The following is a 19118-nucleotide window of genomic DNA, read 5'->3' on the forward strand; positions in this document are numbered from 1 at the left end:
AGGGCTACATTACCAAGCCAGAATTCTTCTCTGCGGTCCCCAAACCCAGTAGCATAGGCCTTCCAGTTTCGATAGAAATCCTCACGTCCATTTTTGCGTCTCAGGAACACCTGTAAACATAATCAATGAATCTGAGTGCACTTAAGCTATTGAAAGAAAGAGAAGGCATCTTTCTGGGAGGATGAAATATTGGACCGTGGGAAAAGCACCGGTCCATAGCTCTCTCTGTCACTATTTGCCATGTGACTCTGAGCAGGTCACCTCCTCTCTCTGAGACTTGGTGTTCTCTTCTGAAAGATAGGGATTAAAAATACTGCCCAGCTTTGGATGAGAATGATTTTCAATGTAGGTTCATTGCTTGTAACAAATGTACCACTCTGGTGTGGGATGTTGATAGAGGGGGACGCCATGCGTGGGGGCGGGACACAGGGGTTCTATGCGAACTCTGTACTTTCTGCTCAATATTGTTGTGAACCTAAAACTGGCTCTAAAAAATTGTTTGTTAATTTAAAAAAAATACTACCCAGCTCATATGATAATGGGATTGAAATAATTCATGTAAAATTCTTCACATGGTGCCTGGTAGATAGTCAGTGCTAATTAATACACGTAATGAATTCGATGACCACTGTCAATGTTATACATCACAAACTTTTTGAGGACATAAATTACAAGAAAATTATTTTAGCCTTTTTTTATCTCCAGTTTCTCTCCCATTCCTTTGTTTAAGAGATAATTCCTGAGTGGCTCCGTGTGACAGGCCTTATCTTGCAACACTTCATGCACATGGGGGTCACAGTGCACAAGGAGGACCTCCACCCCTCCCTGCTCCCCCTCGCGCCCTCTATCCCCATCCCCTATGCCTGAGAGCTCTGGAGTCTGTTTTGGTGACACTCACAATCCATCCACCCCCATCAGAGGTCATGTCACAGAAGACTTCCAGCGGCTGGGCCTTATCGCCATTCAGATAAATGGTGTAGAGGCCCGAGGTCGTGTCTCCATTCAGCATCGCTTGGGAGCAGTCCCTGGGGAATGGGTACAGGAGTCCAACTGCGGGATAAGGAGAAGGAATGACTCTCTTGGAGCTGGAAGACTAGGGGAGGAGCTTTCAAATCACAGCTCAACTGTTTATTGGCTAGATGCCTATGGGCAAGCCACTGCACCTCTCTGAAGCTCTGTTCCCTCATCTGCAAGATGCAGATAGTCCCATTTTTGTGGAGATGCAATGAGGCTTAGAGGTTATGGATAAATGGCCTATCTCAGTCTCTTCTATTGATGGAAGCTGCCTATGACATCAGTGGAGGAGAGCTGAGCCCCTGGAGGGGCATGTGTCAGGTCGACCTTGCTCTACCTGGAGCAGCCAGGCAGCACCTGATGAGCACCCAGGTGCTGGCCAGGATGGCTAGGTCTCTAGCCCCCAGTGGTGGCTCGCTGTGGATCAGGATGTGCTATCAGCCCTATCAGGTGCATCTCAGTCTCTTTAAGGGATTCTGAAGCCAAAGACAAGGGTGCTCCTCCTGAACTTGCCCCTTCCTTGCCTTGGGACTTTGGAGAAGTCAGTTAACTGCTGTGAGCTTGGGAATCTTAGAGGGAGAAAACAAGAATTCCCAGGGAATTTCCAAGTTCAATAATGTGATGCAAGCAAAACCTTGACAGAAATGGACGTGGGGCTGTGCTTAGCAGGTGGGTGGGAGAAGTCATGGTCATAGCAGTTCTTTTTTCTGATTCGACTTCCTCATTGCACTTTATCTTCATCTGAGGTTGCCTCATCAGCTGTTTCCTCGTTTATTTCACGGCCTTCGTCTGAGAGCATCTTTAGGGCACACTCATTGTTTTGTACTCCCAGCACCTGGCATAAGATCTGACTAAGAGGTCCCTTTGCTTCTGCACCTCCCTCAGCAGGTGTGTGCAGAGTGGCTAAGGGAAGTGTGAAGGGCGGGAGGCAGTGCTGGGATACACTCTGTTACACTCTCAGCCCTCTGGGACACACAGCTGCTTCCTCTTATTCACCAATGGAACAGCGTGCACATTTGCCATCTGCAGAAGACACCTAGTGGCAGGATGCAGGGGGAACTTCCCTGTTCCTGGGACGCCTGAGCCCGGCTGTGGCCCGGCTGCTCCCTGAGCCCCTTACCTGTGGTGAAGAAAGTCTGGACTAGCTTGCTCCTCAGGGGCCCATTCAATGCCTGGATCTTGACCGTGTAGTGGGTGGATGGGCTCAGCTCTGCCAAACTATAAGAGGTGGTGTCTGGACCCAAAATGACTTCCTAAGGGCAGAAGAAAGAATATCATAGCTTTTGGCCACATAAATCCTCAGGGTACAGATGATGCATACAGATCATTCATCCATTCAACAAGAATCCACTGAGCCCCACTCTGTGCCAGGCTCCATGCTCATTTCTGGGATGTCAAAGATGGGGAGCATACAGCACAAGCAAAGGTCCTGGGGCCAGAAGGGGCAGAGTAAGTTAAAATAACGTGAGGAGACAATGACCTACCTCAACCATACTTCAGTTGGGGAAGCAGCGGGAGAGATGGACTAAGACCAGATTACAAAGGACCTTAAACGTCAAGCTATGGAATTTGAAGCTTATCATTATAAGGAACAGAGATTCCTGAAAGATTTTTGAAAAAGTGAATGGCATGAACCCAACTTCATCTGGGGGCAAGATGAATCACATGAAAGACAAAGGTTTAGACTTTGAGACCAGTTGGGCTGGTGGGCCCTAAATATGGCTTTTTGTCACAGCCCTCTGGGAAGCTTTAAAATGATACAATGCCTGAGATCATCCCAGACTGACAGGACTGTGAGAGCCAGAAGGGGGCCTGGCCAGGTGCATATTCAGAAGCTCCCAGATGACTGAGATGCAGTCAGTTTGGGCATCTCTTGAGTCAGGATGCTATTATAATAGCTCAGTAGGCATGGCGTGATGAAGGCTTGAGCTGACCATCGTATCTCTTTTCTAGAACAGAGATCTCCAGGAGAGGCGGCTGTGTGCACCTGCTGTGAGACCTAACTGCCTATGCTTGGCGTTTGTGACTGGTCACTGTGCTGCTGTCCGGAGGAGGGGATCGGCTTGAGTTTGCAAGAGATCCTCTTTCTTTTCAAACCCTCTTTCCAGCTTCCAATACCCAGGGGATCACTACTTAGCAGATGACCTTGGTTTCTGGGATTGGAATTCAGCCTACATTCCTAGCAAATCAAACATAAGAGTGCTCTCAACATCCTGCAAATGCAGCCGACTGGGTTTAGGCAGAAATGAGTCAGTGTGGAGGCCCCTGGAAGGTTCTCTCACATCCTCAGAATGGGGCAAGTGATGCTATCCTGGTTTTTCGAATGGGAGGCTGGGGTTGAGTTTCAGAGAAGCTAAGACACTTGCATTCACTCCATAATTGGTTGGTGGCAGAGGATGGTCTTCCATTCTGCCTCCCAATACCCTGTCCAGGACTCTTTCTTCCTTTACCAAATTGACTTTCTTGAGTGAAACATAGAAAGCTGGGGCTGGGACATGCATGATGTAAGCCGAGGGAAGGTCCCATTTGATACCAGTGACCCGGTGACCTTTGTGAGGCCCCCAGCTCTGGTCTGCGTAAGAAGGATCACTTATCAGTTACAAAGCTGTGCTCATTGAATTACTTCAGGAAACAATTACCTATCAGCTCTCTAGGCTGCCGTACAAAGTTATTTTCTAGGCGATTAAGGTAACTCAAAATGAGATTTATGACTTCAGGTAAACACTGAATCCTAGAACACCTGACCGGAAGGGAACTCAGAGATTGGTGAGTCCAGTGCATTTTACAGATGTGAACACTGACAGCCAGAGAAGGCAAAGGGCCTGCCTCCATCCACACGCTGAGTTAGTTCATTGTTCGACCAACTCCAAGAAGGGCCACGATAGTAACTAGCAAGGTGTGTTGACTTCTGGTTAAGCATGATGGATTGGAAATGCAGTTTATTTCTGTTCACTTTTGATATCACCAAAATGAGAGTAATGGGCTAGAGAGTGTAAACCCACAAAGATGTGGGAAATGGCAGAGGAGACAGCAATGTGAATGCAATGTCAAGAGAATCTTGATAGACGGAAAGTGCATGGTGGAGTGACAGCTGAGGGGGCTAATTAACTAAGCGAACAGCACCTGTCAGAGGCTGGTTGACGAATGCCACAGAGCCCAGCAAGTTCAGGAATGGAATGTGTACAAAAGCAAAGATGCCTTTGAAGGTCAGTGTGGGGTGGGGCCTGGATGAACTAAGGTTTGTTTAAAAACTTTGTATAAGAAACAGATGCCCAGCTCTCCCCATCCCCCAACAGTCTGATGGACTGTCCTTCCCAGTCTAGAGGGAAGGCTGAGGTTTACTTTCTGGAGAGGCTGAGCCAGAGAGGAGACTCTGGATTCAAACCCACCAGGCCCAGCTATGCTACCCTGGAAATGGAAGAAGTGAAGATTTGTACCTTCTCCAGCTGAGCTCCTGGCAGCCTGGTTTGAAGGAGTTGGAGGATCCTCCAGGGAGATTGGTTAGCTCGAGAAAAGGCTTACAGTGCTGATATTTGGGAGTCCCCCCATAAAACTGCTGGGTACCCCCAAATCACTCTACCATGGCCCCCCTAGTCGAGAAGCCCTGTCTACGCAATTGGAACTCCTCACCAGCTATTTCATTCTTGGCTCAGGTACAAAAGGCCCACTGGATATTGGAAAGAAGTCTTCAACAAGAAAGATAAAGACCCAAATCCAATGAAACCAAACCCAACAGCAGCAGTGAAACAGAAAAGAAAAGCTTGAAAAAAAAAACCCTATGTAGGTTGTAGAAAAAAAATACCAATAACATATATTCTTAGAGATAAAGCAAAGATGATACACAAGACAAAAACAAGATGCTAGAAAAAGATGGATGTGCAGAGAATGAGTAAAAGATCTTGAAAATATAAAGTATGAGGCCTGAAATTAAAAATTCAATAACAAGTTTAGAAGATAGAGTTTAGAAAATCTCTTGCACTTGCGTGAAGGGTTAAAGTTATTTCGAATTTAAAAGTAAAAGAAAAAAGTTCATGGGTAACGAATATAAATAGCATTAGCAATTCCTATAAACAGTATTAACAGTTGATGTCATAAGGACCTGGCGATATATATTTCAATATATAATGGAATGATGCCATCTGTGAGATAATATATATGGCAAAGATGCAGAAGAAGCTGTTGGCCTTTGTTCAATAAAACATTAAAGGACTGAGAGTTCAGCTCCTAAAATGTCCTCAAGTCTTGTGAGCTGTGTTCTCGACCTTGGCTGGTTATCAAAACTGGAGTCTGGTTAAAATGAGAGACGCTGGAGCATGTGATTCAGAAAGTCTGGCATGGCGTCCTTTCCCTTTTAATTTTTTTTCAGCTCCCCAGATGCACTGGGTAAAGAAACACACCCAGATAATTCTTCCCTACTTTGAGGATCGTGTAAATGTTTCAACCAGCAAGCTTGGCAGTTATTTATATGTTTCCAGATACCTTGACTGTACCATCCACGGATTCATACACCAATAGGTAACCGGTGACAGACGCCCGGGGGGGTCGCCAGGTGAGGAGGGCAGTTTCCGACTGAACCTCAGTAGCAGTCAAATCTCTTGGAGAATCGAGGTCTGGAGAAGATAACACACTCAATGTCAAATAAGTCAGCGAGTGTAGACAAAAATCCCAGCTGGGTATCTGGAGGCCAGGGTTCAAGTCCTTTCTCTACCATTGACCTATATGACCTTGGGCAGAGCATTTCCCCATCTGTGAATGAGGTGGTTGAGCTATGTGATCCTAAAGACATAAATTCTCTGTGGTTCATCTCATCCTAAGGGCCACATTTTCCCAAGCCCAACATGGTCCTGCTGGGCCTTGGCTGGATTTGGGGAGAAAGACACAGCTGTGAACATAATTACAATCCCCCATTGTTTCTAAACAAGAGGACAGATGGATACTGGTATTGGTGCTCACCACTGCTCAAAGGACATTTCCTCCATTTCCCTGGTTTGCTGCAGTTTGTAAAAAAGATCTCAATGTATAAAAACCCAGCGGACATCTAGGAAAACTTGACTGAAAAATCTTGCTCTTAAAAATATTTCCCTGCCTAGAACATGGATCATTAAACACCGGCTTTAGGGCCAATGGGGACTGGTTTTCCACTTAAAAATCCCTCTCTTAAAATCATTTCCTAGTCCGTGGGGAGAACAAGGTCATTTCAGTTCAAAAGGAAACGGTGTATTTCTGAAGGTCTTGATTGAGTGGGCACTGGTGAGTTTAGCTGATGCTGATGTCATCACATTGCAAGGACCTGACTTGAGAAGGAAGAGTAGAGAGGGTTCCTGTTTAAGACCGAGTCTGTGGGTGGGCGCCCTCCAGCTCTGGGTGTCTTGTACCTGTTGTGAACTTGGTAGTGATGGCTGAGCTCTTCTGGGGCCCTTGCTCCGCAAAGATCCTCAGCGTGTATTCCGTGGCAGGCTCGAGACCAGTCAGCGCATACTCCACCGTGTTCCCGGACACCGTGCGTGTAATTTCTGGCACTGAACATGAAACACACACCCCGAGGCCGTTACCTTTCCCTGTCTGAGCCATCAGTGGACTTGGCACACAGCGCACACACCTACTTCTAACACAGAAACTTTCAGTGACCCTGCAGAAAAGCAGATTTGATTTCTGAAGTGACTCACACCCCTTCCTCTCTCGTGAGCACCCACCTCATATACAAAGGATTTATCCTACGGAGACTGGATTTTTCCAGGCACCAAATCAGAGGGAAGAGGACCTGGGGGTAGGCAGTTTTTCCACATGGTGCCGTCTGGGACGGCGTTGCAGCTGAGGCACAGGGACCAGCCAGAGGAGAGTTGCAGGCAACATCTCCAAGCCTCAGGCCACCCAAATTTAATTAGTCCCATTGCTTGCTCTCTCCTTTTTTTCACTTACCCATCCTTTTATAAATTGCCGAATGTTGTCAAATTATTAGGCTGGGGGTCACAAAAATTGGGTAGCAACAGACACAACAGCATGATCATTGCCTCTCAGCCTTGCTGGGTCAGGTCCAATGGCGGACATCAAACCATGATGTCCAAGGATATGTGTTTATTTCCTAATCATAGGTGCCCTACCATCCTGGCTTGCCCGGGACTGAGGGATTTCCCAGGGCGTGGGACATAGATCGATAAAACTGGGAAAGTCCTGGGCAAACTGGGACTAGTTGGCCGCCTACTCATCATCCATAACTCCCTCCTCTTGTGGACCAGGCTCTTTTCTAGGCCTGCATCCACGATGTCCACGATTCCCAGGAACTACACTCTAACTTATTTTGGGGGACACACTATCATCTTCCCCGCCTGGGAAGAGGCTGCTTACAGGGAATATGTAAGAATGGAAAGTAAAAAGAATAAACCCAAACATCTCTCCTCCCCACCACCCACCAACTTGCTCTGTCCTCACGAAGAGCTCTCTTAGGTGGTTGTTAGGGCTGAATGAAGATTTTCAGAGGCCCCAGGCACAGATTGCGGTGCCCTCTCATATTAGTACTCAAAGTAAAAAATACTGAAGCCTAAAATATGAAACTTACATATGCTTGGGGGTTAAAACAGTAAAATCTAGCTCATTACAAAAGTATGGATTCATTTGTTGAAAACGAATCTCTCTTTCTTCTCTGCTGCATTTGTATTTGACTTTACGTTCTGGTGGCTGTGGTTTGCTGGTGCCCCAAACAAGCATTTGATCTGTGAACTAAGTAAATCAGCACAGACGGCTGCAAACACAGGGAGAAATGATTTCTGATTTCTCAATCAAATTTGCTAAACTGGCCTCCTCTGTGGCATCTGAGAAGCCTGGGCTCCCCAGAGCCACCTGAAGTAGCCTGTTTAAGGTTTAGATTCTGGAATCCTTTGTAAGAGATAAGAGCGCTGTTTGGAAAGGGTGACTCACACCGACAGGCAGAGAGACTAGCAGGAGAGGAAGAATGAGGAAAAGGCGGGGGAAATGTGGAGGCTGGAGATGGACTCTCTGTTTTTTCTTTAAATGGCCTACTGGACTCCCTTGACAGAACCACACTGTCTGTGCCCTTTCACTTGACAAGAAGCAGAGGAGTATGGATAAGGCCTCCCTTGTCACCCCCTGACAAGGTCCCTCCACACCCATCCACCCAGCCCCAGCCCAGGAGTCTATTCTGAGGTTGCAATTGAGAGCCACAGGACATTGCTGGCCTTACAACCTACTCACGCATTTTTGTCATCTTGTACCAAATGTAGCATGGAGAAAGGAAAGTGGGAAGAGTTCACAGCAGGACAGTCACTCCTCAGAGTAGGGAGGATCTTGGACATGACCTTACCTCTCTCCCCCGTGTAGGAGATGACGTAACTGTCCACGGGGGCGATGGCTGGCTGCCATATGGCCAAGGCTTCTGAGTCAGTGATGTTGGCTGTCACCAGGCCAGACGGGCCATCCAGCGCTGCAAAGAAAGATGGCGATGTGTTGGAGAGATAGGCAATCATGGGATAGGACATCAGAGTGCAGTTGCTCTGCTGTGAACACTGCTCCTGGACTCTTGGTGTTGGGGCACAGTGTCAGCTGCATGCACGGTTCAGAGTCCTGAGCTTGGAGCCAGAATGGGCCTGGGTTTGAGTCATGACCCCTTTCCTTGCTGGCCAGGTTACTCTGGCTCTCTATTTCCCACCTGTAAAAGGGGGACAACAATTCTGTCTGGCTTTATCCTGAGTGTTATTTTGATTTTCACATCATATTATAGACATAAAAGTGCTATATAAACTGGAAAGAGCTGAACACATAACAACGGTTATCACTATAGTTCCGATCACTTTCCCCAGGGAAAGAACTTACAAAAACAGAGGAGACTTGCAGAGTGAAGGCTGCCCCAGGCTTTCCTGGGCTTTGAGTGACAGCTCTGGTCCGGTGACCTGTAGATAACATGGAGCCAGGCTCTGGGGGCTGATGGTCCCAGGTTCTACCTTGGCTTCTCTAGTGTCTAGTGTCTGTGCCCTTGTGTCATTTCCCTTCTCCAAACCTTGCTTCTTCACTTGTCAAAGAGTAGCTGCTGTAAGGATGAACTAGATGATGTGCATGAAATGTGCTAAGGGTGGCGCTCAATAATTGCAGTTGTTATTCATATGACTATTAAAGTTATTTGGAGTCTTAGATCTAATTTCCAAATGATTCATACAGAGAAAGGATGGATATTCATAGGGTCCTGGTCCTTTTAATTGACCACTGCTACTACCCAACATCCCTTTCTTAGAAACCAACCTAAATATGACCATTTCCCTCTTGTGTTCACATTTACGACTCAACTTCTCCAAGATGGAAGCCCTGGGAGGATGGAGGGCAGCCATCATCAGCTCATTTTGCACATGGGGCTCCTGAGCATCAAGAGATGAAATGATTGGCCAAGGAGTCAGGAGGTGGCAGAGTAATTTTGGGGGCCCACATCGTCCACTCTGAGTTCCTTCCTGCTTCATCACGCCTGTACAGAATCTCCTTTAATGGAGGAGGGCAACGGGACCTCAGGAGGAAACACATCCAGCTGTTGCAATCCGTTGCCGTGGAGAATCCATGAATGAAAGATCTCTTTGGGGGAAATAAGAGCCTGTGTGGCAGGGTACACAGGACTCTGCGTTCAGATGGGATGTCTTAATTGCATATTATTAACTCTTTTAGTTATTAGGGTATTTTTGAAATTTCCTATGAGGCCCATTCTTTGGATCCCTTAATGGGTTAGGCTAGATAATTGTTCATATATCAAAGGGTAAATTGTTTAGAGACATGGCTGTCTGAAGAGAAATTTTCCACTTCATTCTCCTTCAATGCAATTCATTATTTCCCCCTCCTTCCAGTGTGCTGTACAAATCAGGTTGTAACAGGAAAATAATCCCTTATTTTAGAAGAACACAGAATTTGGAGTCAGACCAAATTAAGTTCAAACTGGCTTCCTGCATTTACTAGTTTGGCCTTGGCTGAGGTACTTAATTTCCCTGGTCTCACTTGTTTCCTCTGTGAAATGGGAATGATAATAGCTATGGGGATGACAGGGGAGAGTTTAGTAACAGTGCCTGGAAGACAGTAGCTGCCTAATGGAGAGTCGTGCTTTATAGCTGTCACCATTCCATGTCTGGGGCAGCACCAGCCTGGAAGGAGCCTCACCATGGTCCCAGCCCTAGGCAGGGAAGGGAAGGAGGAGGATTAACGTGTAGAGTAGTGTAGAGTCGTTTACACTTACAGATGCTTTATATATATACTTCCATGTGATTCTTATAGCTCCCTGCACAGAAAGCAGAATTGCACCCATTTTACAGAGAAGGAAACTAGACTCTAGAGAAATTAACTGACAGCTCACGTATCTAGAAGAGATAGACTTGGGATTCCAATCCCAGGTCAGCGTGACTCCCAGACTTGGCCTCTAACTTCTGTACCACCCCAGGAAACGGAGCCCCAGGGAGGTTAAGGATGCAGTCAAAGTTACTCAGCTCGTAAGAGGCTGGGGTTGAGGCTTCCGGTGATCCAAATCCAGTCCACTTTCCACTAGAATTTCCTAAATGGAAACTTTTTTCCACTTGCTGAGTCATGAGCAATAATGCTGAAGATGAGATAAATACCTGTGGTGAATGATCCAGAGACAGGCTCGCTTTCCTCAAAGCCCTTCATGGCGATGACGCTGACAAGGTACTCCGCACCAGGTAAGAGCTTCACCAGCCTGGTCTGAGTCTTGGTTCCATCCACAGTTACCACCGAGGGAGTCCCTGGAACGCAGGAAAAGCAAAATCAGGAATGGTGAACCCCACCAAAATTTACCGTTGCCCCAAGAATGGGTGTCTCCGATTTGGAAATGAAACGATATCTTTATCCAACACCATTTTCTCGACTTGTTCTCATTTGCTCCTACCCTCTGGCATAAGAGAAAAGGTCTTACTTTTTGCATAATGCTTTTTCCATCCCTGCAGATGCCAAAAACCGGGCCAGAAGAGGAAAAAACACGAAGTCACAATGTGCTAAAAATGACAAGTTTCCGTTCAGTAGAGAGCTAGCATGTTGTGCAAATTTTATTTATTTTTTCCCACAAAGAATATGGGAAGCTCACCATGCAATGCATATCTGATATAGTTAACCCATTGTCTTAGCTTAGGAAAATACGGACTCCCTTTCCAGCAGAGATTCTACCACGTAAGAAAAGAAGATAGTCATAGTCAAGTTTGTGTTCTTATATGTACTAAAAAATCTAAAATTTATATTTCTTTGAATTTCTGGGCTGATGAAGAGCTTGTGGATGCGCTAGTCAAACTCCCCATAGAGATGGTATGCCTTTCTCTGAAGAGGTTATCAACCATCCTCTCTGTACCTTCTTCCTCGAATGGCGAATGTACCACCTGATGGAATGTCTTCAGATTTTCCCCGTGGTCTCTATTATAGCCCGTGTGCTCTGAACCAGAACTCCCAACTCTACTGAGACACAACTCCTCATCTTATACCGAGACAGATGGGTTTTGGGGACCCAAGGGCAAAACCTCACATATATCCAGGTCAAGATCAGCTTTCAGATGCGTGTACTCAAACAGAAAAAGGCCAACGTATTTAGAGTCTTCTGTCAGTATGTGAAAATAATATCGGGGGGTCTAGTTCTCATCGAAGTTTAGAATTTCAAGGCTGGAAATGGTCTTCATAAAATCACCCTTTGCAAGGTCGTTTCTTCCAAGGATCTCATAGCACTTTACAAATGAAGTTTATCTGGATGGTCTCAAACGTGAGGAAGTAGTTTTCCTTAGTCATGATGTTTGGGAGGATGGACCTATCAGGTTCTCTTTCCTATTCCCCCCAAACCCTCCAGGTTCCCTCCCCTTACCCCCTCCATGTCCCCTACCTCCTGCAATGGGCACGTAAGTAATCCGGAAGCTCTCCACCTGGGCAGTGGGCGCCATCCAGCTGACAGTGGCGGAGTTTTCAGTGATGTCTGAGAAAATGATTTCCTTTGGGGAGCCCATAGCTGTCAAGGAGAAAGCACAGGAAAAATCCAGAACTAGTTAACTAGATAGTTGACTATTTGCTCATCAACGATTCTTCCTGGATTCCTCATCCAGGAAAACTCAGCCCCTAGAGTTTACACCCAAGCTAAGCCTTTGGGATGGAGAGTGTAGCCATCTGTGGTCAAGTTGTGACACGATAGAAACAACCATTCTTTCGTTCAGGTAGGACAGCCATTTCGTTTCACTCAAGGAGGATGTTAACACCACAGCTGGTTTCTAAGGAAGTGAGGGTCAGTGGTTTCACACCTTGGAATCCATGCTCCTTTTGTTTGAATTTTAGCATTTTTTCAAATCTTTGCTTTCTAGTTCCTTTTATTAAATGACACCAAAACCTGACAACTTACAGTTCTTTGCAATTTATAAGGATTAATCCTCGTTTAGAAACCCCTGAGAAGATGGTGTGGTTGTAGCCATTCTACAGAGGAGTAAACTGAGGCTCAGTTCTCCAATGAGCATTCTCTTGCTGTGATCTTTCTGGGTCCCTGGACTGGGCTGCGGAGCTGACGCAGCTCCAGGATTTGGAAATATTGTGCCTACAGAAACTAACCTCGACAAACCCATTCCCAGAACTGGATAGAGGTCTCAAGCCAGGCGACCCACCTCAGGCACATCACCAAAGCAAACACCGTGGGGACGTGGGGTCTACCTTCGGGGAAAGCCATGTCCCAGGGGCAGTTTATGTAAATACCTCCCCCGGAACCCACTTTCTTTTGGCTTTTCTCGGTGTATTTTTTGGCTTAGTTTCTGCCCTCTTCAGCTGACCACGCTTAACCAGAGAATGCAGGAAACAATTTTCAGGTCTCCAGGGAGCTCACTTCCTCATCTTTTCCCCTCTCCAACCCACGTTGATCATTAAGTTCTAAAACCCACAGCCCACTGCGGGAAGGATTTTTTTTCTCTCCGTTTCTGTCTTTTTCTCTCCTTTATGGCCTTCTCCTGGGACCTGGTAGCCATCCCCAGCCCACCCCTTGGAAAGCTCTGGAAACCACAAGGGCTCTGGAGCCTGAAAGATCTTGTTTGTCCAAATACCATGGAGAGGCTGGGCAACCTTGGGCCGGTCCCTTCACTTTTGGGAGCCTCATCTGGTCAGTGGGAAAAGTGGTACCCACCTTCAGGGATGTTTAGAGGATTATCAGAGATCATGATGTAAAAACCCTAGCCCAGAATCTGGCACGCAGTAAGAACTCAGTAAACAGGATCGCCCTGCCTTTCTTTTCTTTTGCATATGACTCTTTTCTCCATGGCCACCCTGGATTTTGAGGTGGTCCCCAGCAAAGATCTCGATGAGGCCAGTGGAGCAAAAAACCCCAGTGAGGTGTATAAACTCAGGTATTGAGTCTGTCCTGCTGCCAGCCTGGTCCACTCTGGCCTTCAGCGTGACTGCAGACGTCACTGGTGCAAGTCCCGACACAGGGTAGAAGCTGTATCTTACGGCCACAGCTTTCCCTTCCAGATCCCAGTGTCATCATCTGCAAACAGAAATATTTTCTGCCGTGTCTTAGAAACCATAAGAATTAGTAATGTCAGCCATCGTGCACTCCTGAGGATGTGCTTGACGAAGTGGCAGCATGAAGATAGCCATTTGTAACCCGAAGGAATGGCACAGTGGTGGTGGAATCCAGGCTCAATGAGCATGATACTTTTGGTCAACAGACCTTGCCAGATGTGGAAGACTATTTGTTATTTTAGCATGTCTTCTTCTGCCATAAATAGGGTCCCGAGTCTCCAGGACTATGGCAGAGGAGATGGCCAATGGGAACCTGGAGATAAAGCCCCACAGAGAAACTAAATCATCCTCATTGAAAAGTTGAGACCCAGGCATGGACATACCTCTGTCTCTCTTTCCAAGTGGTGCTCTTGATTTTCAATAAAAACTCCATCAGGGAAACACCTGGAATTGATAGAAACTCTCGAGGTGTTCAAAGAAGGCTTCTATCTAACTACTCTCGGCATAAAAAAGTTGCCTCCTCAACTCTGGAGCAAATGTCTTTAGTTATGACAATCATTTTAAAAAATCATTTCCCCTTCAACGTATTTTTATTGAACACTTAATATGTGTCAGTTCCTATGCTAAACTAAGGAAACAGTTCTTGTAGCCTGTACGGTTTAACAGCAAGGATATTAGAGTTAGACTGACCTAGGTTTGAATTCCATTCTGGCCTTACCAGCTAAAAACACCTTAGCCTCTTAGGTCTCAGTTTCCTCGTCTGTGAAATGGGGCTGAAGGTGGCAGTCACTTGGTCTGGCTGAGTCACAGTGATTCAGTGAGGTAGAGTGTGTCAAGCACCCTTCTGCACATGGCATAAGGATGTGCTCTATAACTGGGGATTACGGTCTTCATGCTTTATGGGAGTCAGAGCTGGAGGCAGCCAGCATAAAGAGCCTACTTCGTACAGAAGGGGGGATTGCCGAGCACGGGTCTCTGCAGACCTGCTGAGCCAGGCCCCCAGACATAATGCCACCGCCACTCTGTGGTGTGTGGTTTCATGGGCATCTAAACTGGAACTGAGCAGAGGAGCCAAGAGGCTGCCTGGCTAGGAAAGGTGGGAAGAGATGGGAGGGGACACGTTCTGGGAGCTGGGAGAAGGAGCACTGACTACCCCCATGGGTCTCGGGGGTGGAAGGGAGTTCAAGAGGTGTATGTCTGGGGACAGCAATGGGGACAGGCTATGGAAGCATTTCAGGGGCCTCACTAGTCCCATGAGGTGGCATATAAGAACCTCTAGAAGAGAATGACAAATTTGTCTTCCCCCATGGCTGGATTTTGAACTATGGGGACCCTCTAGATGGTGCACAGATAAAGGTTGGCATTTAACTCCCCAGAGGGAAAGGAAGCGGCTGGCAACTCTGGGCCTCCCAAAAGGGGACCAAGGCTACTGTGAAGCAGTGGCTCAAACCACAGAGGGGAAGAGGAGCCATTGTCAATGCAGGGATCGATTGACAGATGGAGGAGAAAAGTCATAACCTAAGTGTCCATCAGTAGGGGACCGGTTAAATCAATAACATATATAGAGGAATCTCTGAGATCTAGTAATAAGCAAGAAACACACATACACACACACATACTCCACAACAACAATGTGTAAGAGTGGGTACATTAACTATATGCCCCAAAAAGCATTCAAAAAAAGAACTTAGATTTATATCTAATTTTGTCTGTTTGTATAGAATATTTCCAGAACAATCCAGAAGAGTGGTAACACTGGCTGCCTCTAGACAGAGCACCTGGGTGGCAGGGACACAGTAGAATAGAGACTTCACTGTACATCCTTTTTGAACTTTGAATTTTGAGCCAAGTAGTTCATTAAAAATAAAATTTACATTAAATAACCAAACACAACAATAGCTAATATCGTTACAGTGAGTAAGGAAACTCTGCTAAATAGTTGGCATTCATGATCTTATTTAAACATCATGGCTGGCCTTTGAGGTAAAACCTATTTGCCAGATGAGGGCTCTGAGGCTCAGAGAGGAAAGGAAACTTGCCCAAGGTCACACAGCTGGTAAGAGGTATGGCCAGGATTAGACCAAGTAACCTGCCCAGAGGCCCAGAGGCTGCAGGCTTAACCACTAGGCTATGCTGCCCCTAACCACCCTCTCTGCTGCCTGGGGCCCTCAGGGCTGGCAGCCTGTGCTCAAGGAGAGGCACTTTGTGAACGAGAGGAGGAGCCACAGCAGGTTTTATAAGGAAAAAGAGGAACGGACCATCACAGACAAGAGTTGACAATTGTGCAAAGGAGGAAAGAGAGAAGTGAGGATGAGAAAGCAGAAGAGATACTTCATAAAGCTGATGACAGGAAGAGGGAAATTAGACATCTGTCTGCTACGCTTGAGGGTCACCTCTCCTGTCCTCCCCAAGTACTGGAGCACAGGCGTGCAGGCACACGTGGGCACACAAACGTGCATGCATGCGCGCATGCATAGACACACACACACACACACACACACACACACGCACGCATACTTCTTTGGCTGTGAAATACAAAGCCTCAGAGCAAGAAATCAAAGAAAAAGTTTTCTGCAAGAGAAGGATCTGCTTTGTCTTTTCTTTTGTTGTTAAAAAAAAAAGCTCATGATTATTCATTCTCCTTTTTTGCTTTAGAGCTGCAGGGCCTCTAGAAAAAAAGATCAGCAAAACAAAATCAGTGATCAGCAGTAAACTTTGAAAAGCAGTGTTTATACACCAAGGTCAAAATCGGGCTCTGCCTCTGATCTCCATTTGTTTTATGGGAAGCCACAGGGAGGAGGAGACAGGACCCACATCCCGGGGATGGGGTGTCTGAGTTAACTAGAAACAGGGTTTTTCTTCTGACTGAACTGCTGCCTGGACTCAGCAGCCCCTCCACATCTGCAAATACCGATTATGATGATTTCCGTAGGTGGCTTCTTGGAGCTCATTAGGTCCTGAAATTTGACATCATAAAATACCCGTCTCCAGACAAAGAGAAGAAGGTTTTGGCTAGTGTTATGCTATGCCTGTCAGAGAAGGCAGGTAGGTCTGGTGGTTGGTTATCTGTCACCCAGCCTGCTAACATTTAACAGTACTAAAATAAGTCAACATTCGGGTTCTACCCCAAGTCTGGCTGTGTGACCTTAGGAAAGTCGCTTCACCTTTCTGGTCCTCTGATTCTTCATGCACAAACAGAAGAGGCTGGGCTGCATCATTTCTCAGATCCCTTTTACCTCTCCCTGTGATTTTGTGATTCTTTCCTCTGGTTCCTTTTGAAGCAGCCATCTCTAGTGAATGCTGTTTCTCCAGCTCCCTCAGTTTCATGAGAGAATTCACCCCACCTCTTGTAAGTCTTTCCTTTTCCCTCTAAAGAGTCATGTTAGTATTATTATTCTAAAGAGTCATGTTATTCACCATCTTCCTCTTTTTCCTTGAAACAACTCAGTGTGGAAAATGGTTTTCATTTCTCCCTCTAGTGCCTTTTAGAGTTGCTATGAGTATCGGACAAAATTAGTGAGCTTCATGAAGAACAGCCTATTAACCTTGCCAGCTTCCTCTTTTTTCCCTTCCCCATCATGGTACTGATTATTCACACATAGCATTTTATAAATATTGATTTTTATAGGTGGAGGTACCACTTTTCCATTATCCCTGCCTAATATAATTTGAACATTTGACCAAAGAACAAAGAAGTGTATCTGTGGATAAAAAATGACGAGATAATGGGTAGAAGGAAAGGTCTTTGGAATTTAAAAAATTCAATGTATTAACAACAATACTGAAAACGTGGATAGCTCTCATTTGCTGAGTCCTTGCTATGTGCCAGACTCTCCACTACGAGCTTTCTACGAATTATCTCTTTTAATCCTCACAATGCTATTCAGAAAATGGTATCATACTCTTTTTGCATAAAGACTTAGCCAAATTGTCTGTCGTCTGTCTACAATCAAAAGAGCCAAGATCTGAATGCAAGCCTGTCTGCGTCTGAAGCTCTTGTAATTTCCCAGCCCTGTGAGAAGAAGACCCCAAGCTTGTGACTATTCTCTGGTTTCTCCTGGTTATGTACGGTACCTGTTGTTGCTATAGCACTGACTGGCTGGGACCGCCTTCCATTGCTTATTCCATAGAGTTCAATTTCATATTCAGTGGCCTCTCTGAGACCTGTTATGTCCCTGGTACGTTCGGGGGCAAGTAGGGTTATTTCCAGTGGCTCAGACTGCTTTTTGGTATCTCTGATTTTGAGAACAAAACTGTCGAAGACCCCTTCATCAGCTGTCCAGGACAGACGGAAACCGTCTGGGGTGGCATCTGAAACCAGAAGGTTGTCAACTTCCGGCTCGGCTTCTAGAGGGGGAGAAAATGGTGGAGGGAGGAAAGAGAACATCGTTTACCAGCCTGTGCAATCTTCTCTCCAGTGGGAGTATCAATACGTGGTGATGTCCTGGCTCTCAGAGACACAAGTGTCCTGAGATACAAAAGTAAAATTATTCAACACGAACAAATCTAGTAGGTCGAGGAGAGGGGAAAGGTGGAGTTGACACATTCAACATAAGCCAAGTGGATGCTTGCATATGTGAGTTTTGTCTAAAAGCAATTCTATAAATCCACATCTGGACTCAGCGTTGGCCCCGCCCATGCATTATTAAACAAGTTCAAAGCCAGTAACTTGTTTACATTTGCTCTCTGTCTTCCAGTGGCTGAGTGCCCATCCTCTGCGAGACCTTTTTCTTTTCTTTTTGAAAAGACAAATAAACCAGCATTAACGATCTGTAGAGCTGCCCATGATGATACTGCTGATTATATTTCCCTTGATCCTGAGAAAAATGGCTTTTCAACTGCTGTAAATGTTATAGTCTTTTTGCTTTTTTGGGGAGCTGTTTTACTAAAAAAGACTCCTATTCTTGACTTTCTTGTTTGCTTTTTTTAACCGTTAGTTGAGTACTCAGATGGCAGAACTGAGGCTTGGAACCTCTTGTGTTACATACTTTGGACTCAAGGTATTATCTTGGATTGCCTTAACTAGACAAAACTCAAAGTCAAGGTAAATTTTGACCTGAGTTTCCCAAAGTGCACTCAGAGTATACTATTCCTGTTTGATCCTCTTCCTTAAAAGGTATCCATTGTCAAATAAGTTTGGGAAATACTGCCAGGGTAATTCACTCTTGAAGAGGCACATGCACATTAGGACGTTCTGCAAAGCCTTGTGGTCCAAGATCTTGTCAAACTATGTGTAACTCAGTATTTCCAAAACTTATTTGAACATGGAACTTCTTCACCAAGTGGGACCTTTGAATATTCTATGGAGCCAGTAATCTCTAGAAAGACTTTGGGAAACACAGATTTTTGACGGTTAAAGTTGTTAATGCTACCTTTCTCTAGGAATTATTAGCCTTTAGAATATTATGGATTTAGTCTGTGTTGGAGAAGCTCTATGATATTAGTGTTTACCAATATAATAAATTCACACTTGGTTTTCCAAAGACAAGCCCACGCAGCAAGTTTATCAAGGTCACAGTTGAGATTTTGAGAGGGCAAATGTTGTAAATAAGTTTTTGAAATATACTCTTTGGTATATTTCCTTTGAGAAGGCTGAAATTAGCTGAGGACCAGCCAGGATGAACACAGGGGAGGGTGAT

General features: G+C 45.7%; 1 protein-coding gene across 4 annotated transcripts in view; it reads right to left on the bottom strand.

The window, feature by feature from the left end:
* The window catches only part of TNC (tenascin C), a 90924-nt gene that overhangs the window by 6847 nt on the left and 64959 nt on the right, over positions 1–19118 (bottom strand). For all 4 annotated transcript variants that reach the window (XM_046658119.1, XM_046658128.1, XM_046658148.1 and 1 more), the window contains 9 exons: positions 17554–17826; positions 11870–11992; positions 10611–10754; positions 8333–8452; positions 6390–6533; positions 5494–5624; positions 2135–2267; positions 899–1050; positions 14–110 (listed from right to left, as the gene is read on the bottom strand). In XM_046658119.1, coding sequence (XP_046514075.1) covers positions 14–110; positions 899–1050; positions 2135–2267; positions 5494–5624; positions 6390–6533; positions 8333–8452; positions 10611–10754; positions 11870–11992; positions 17554–17826 — 1317 coding nt within the window. The remainder of the gene's footprint in view (positions 1–13; positions 111–898; positions 1051–2134; positions 2268–5493; positions 5625–6389; positions 6534–8332; positions 8453–10610; positions 10755–11869; positions 11993–17553; positions 17827–19118) is intronic.

This window comes from Equus quagga, chromosome 1, assembly GCF_021613505.1.
Source record: "Equus quagga isolate Etosha38 chromosome 1, UCLA_HA_Equagga_1.0, whole genome shotgun sequence".
NCBI classification, from domain to species: domain Eukaryota; kingdom Metazoa; phylum Chordata; class Mammalia; order Perissodactyla; family Equidae; genus Equus; species Equus quagga.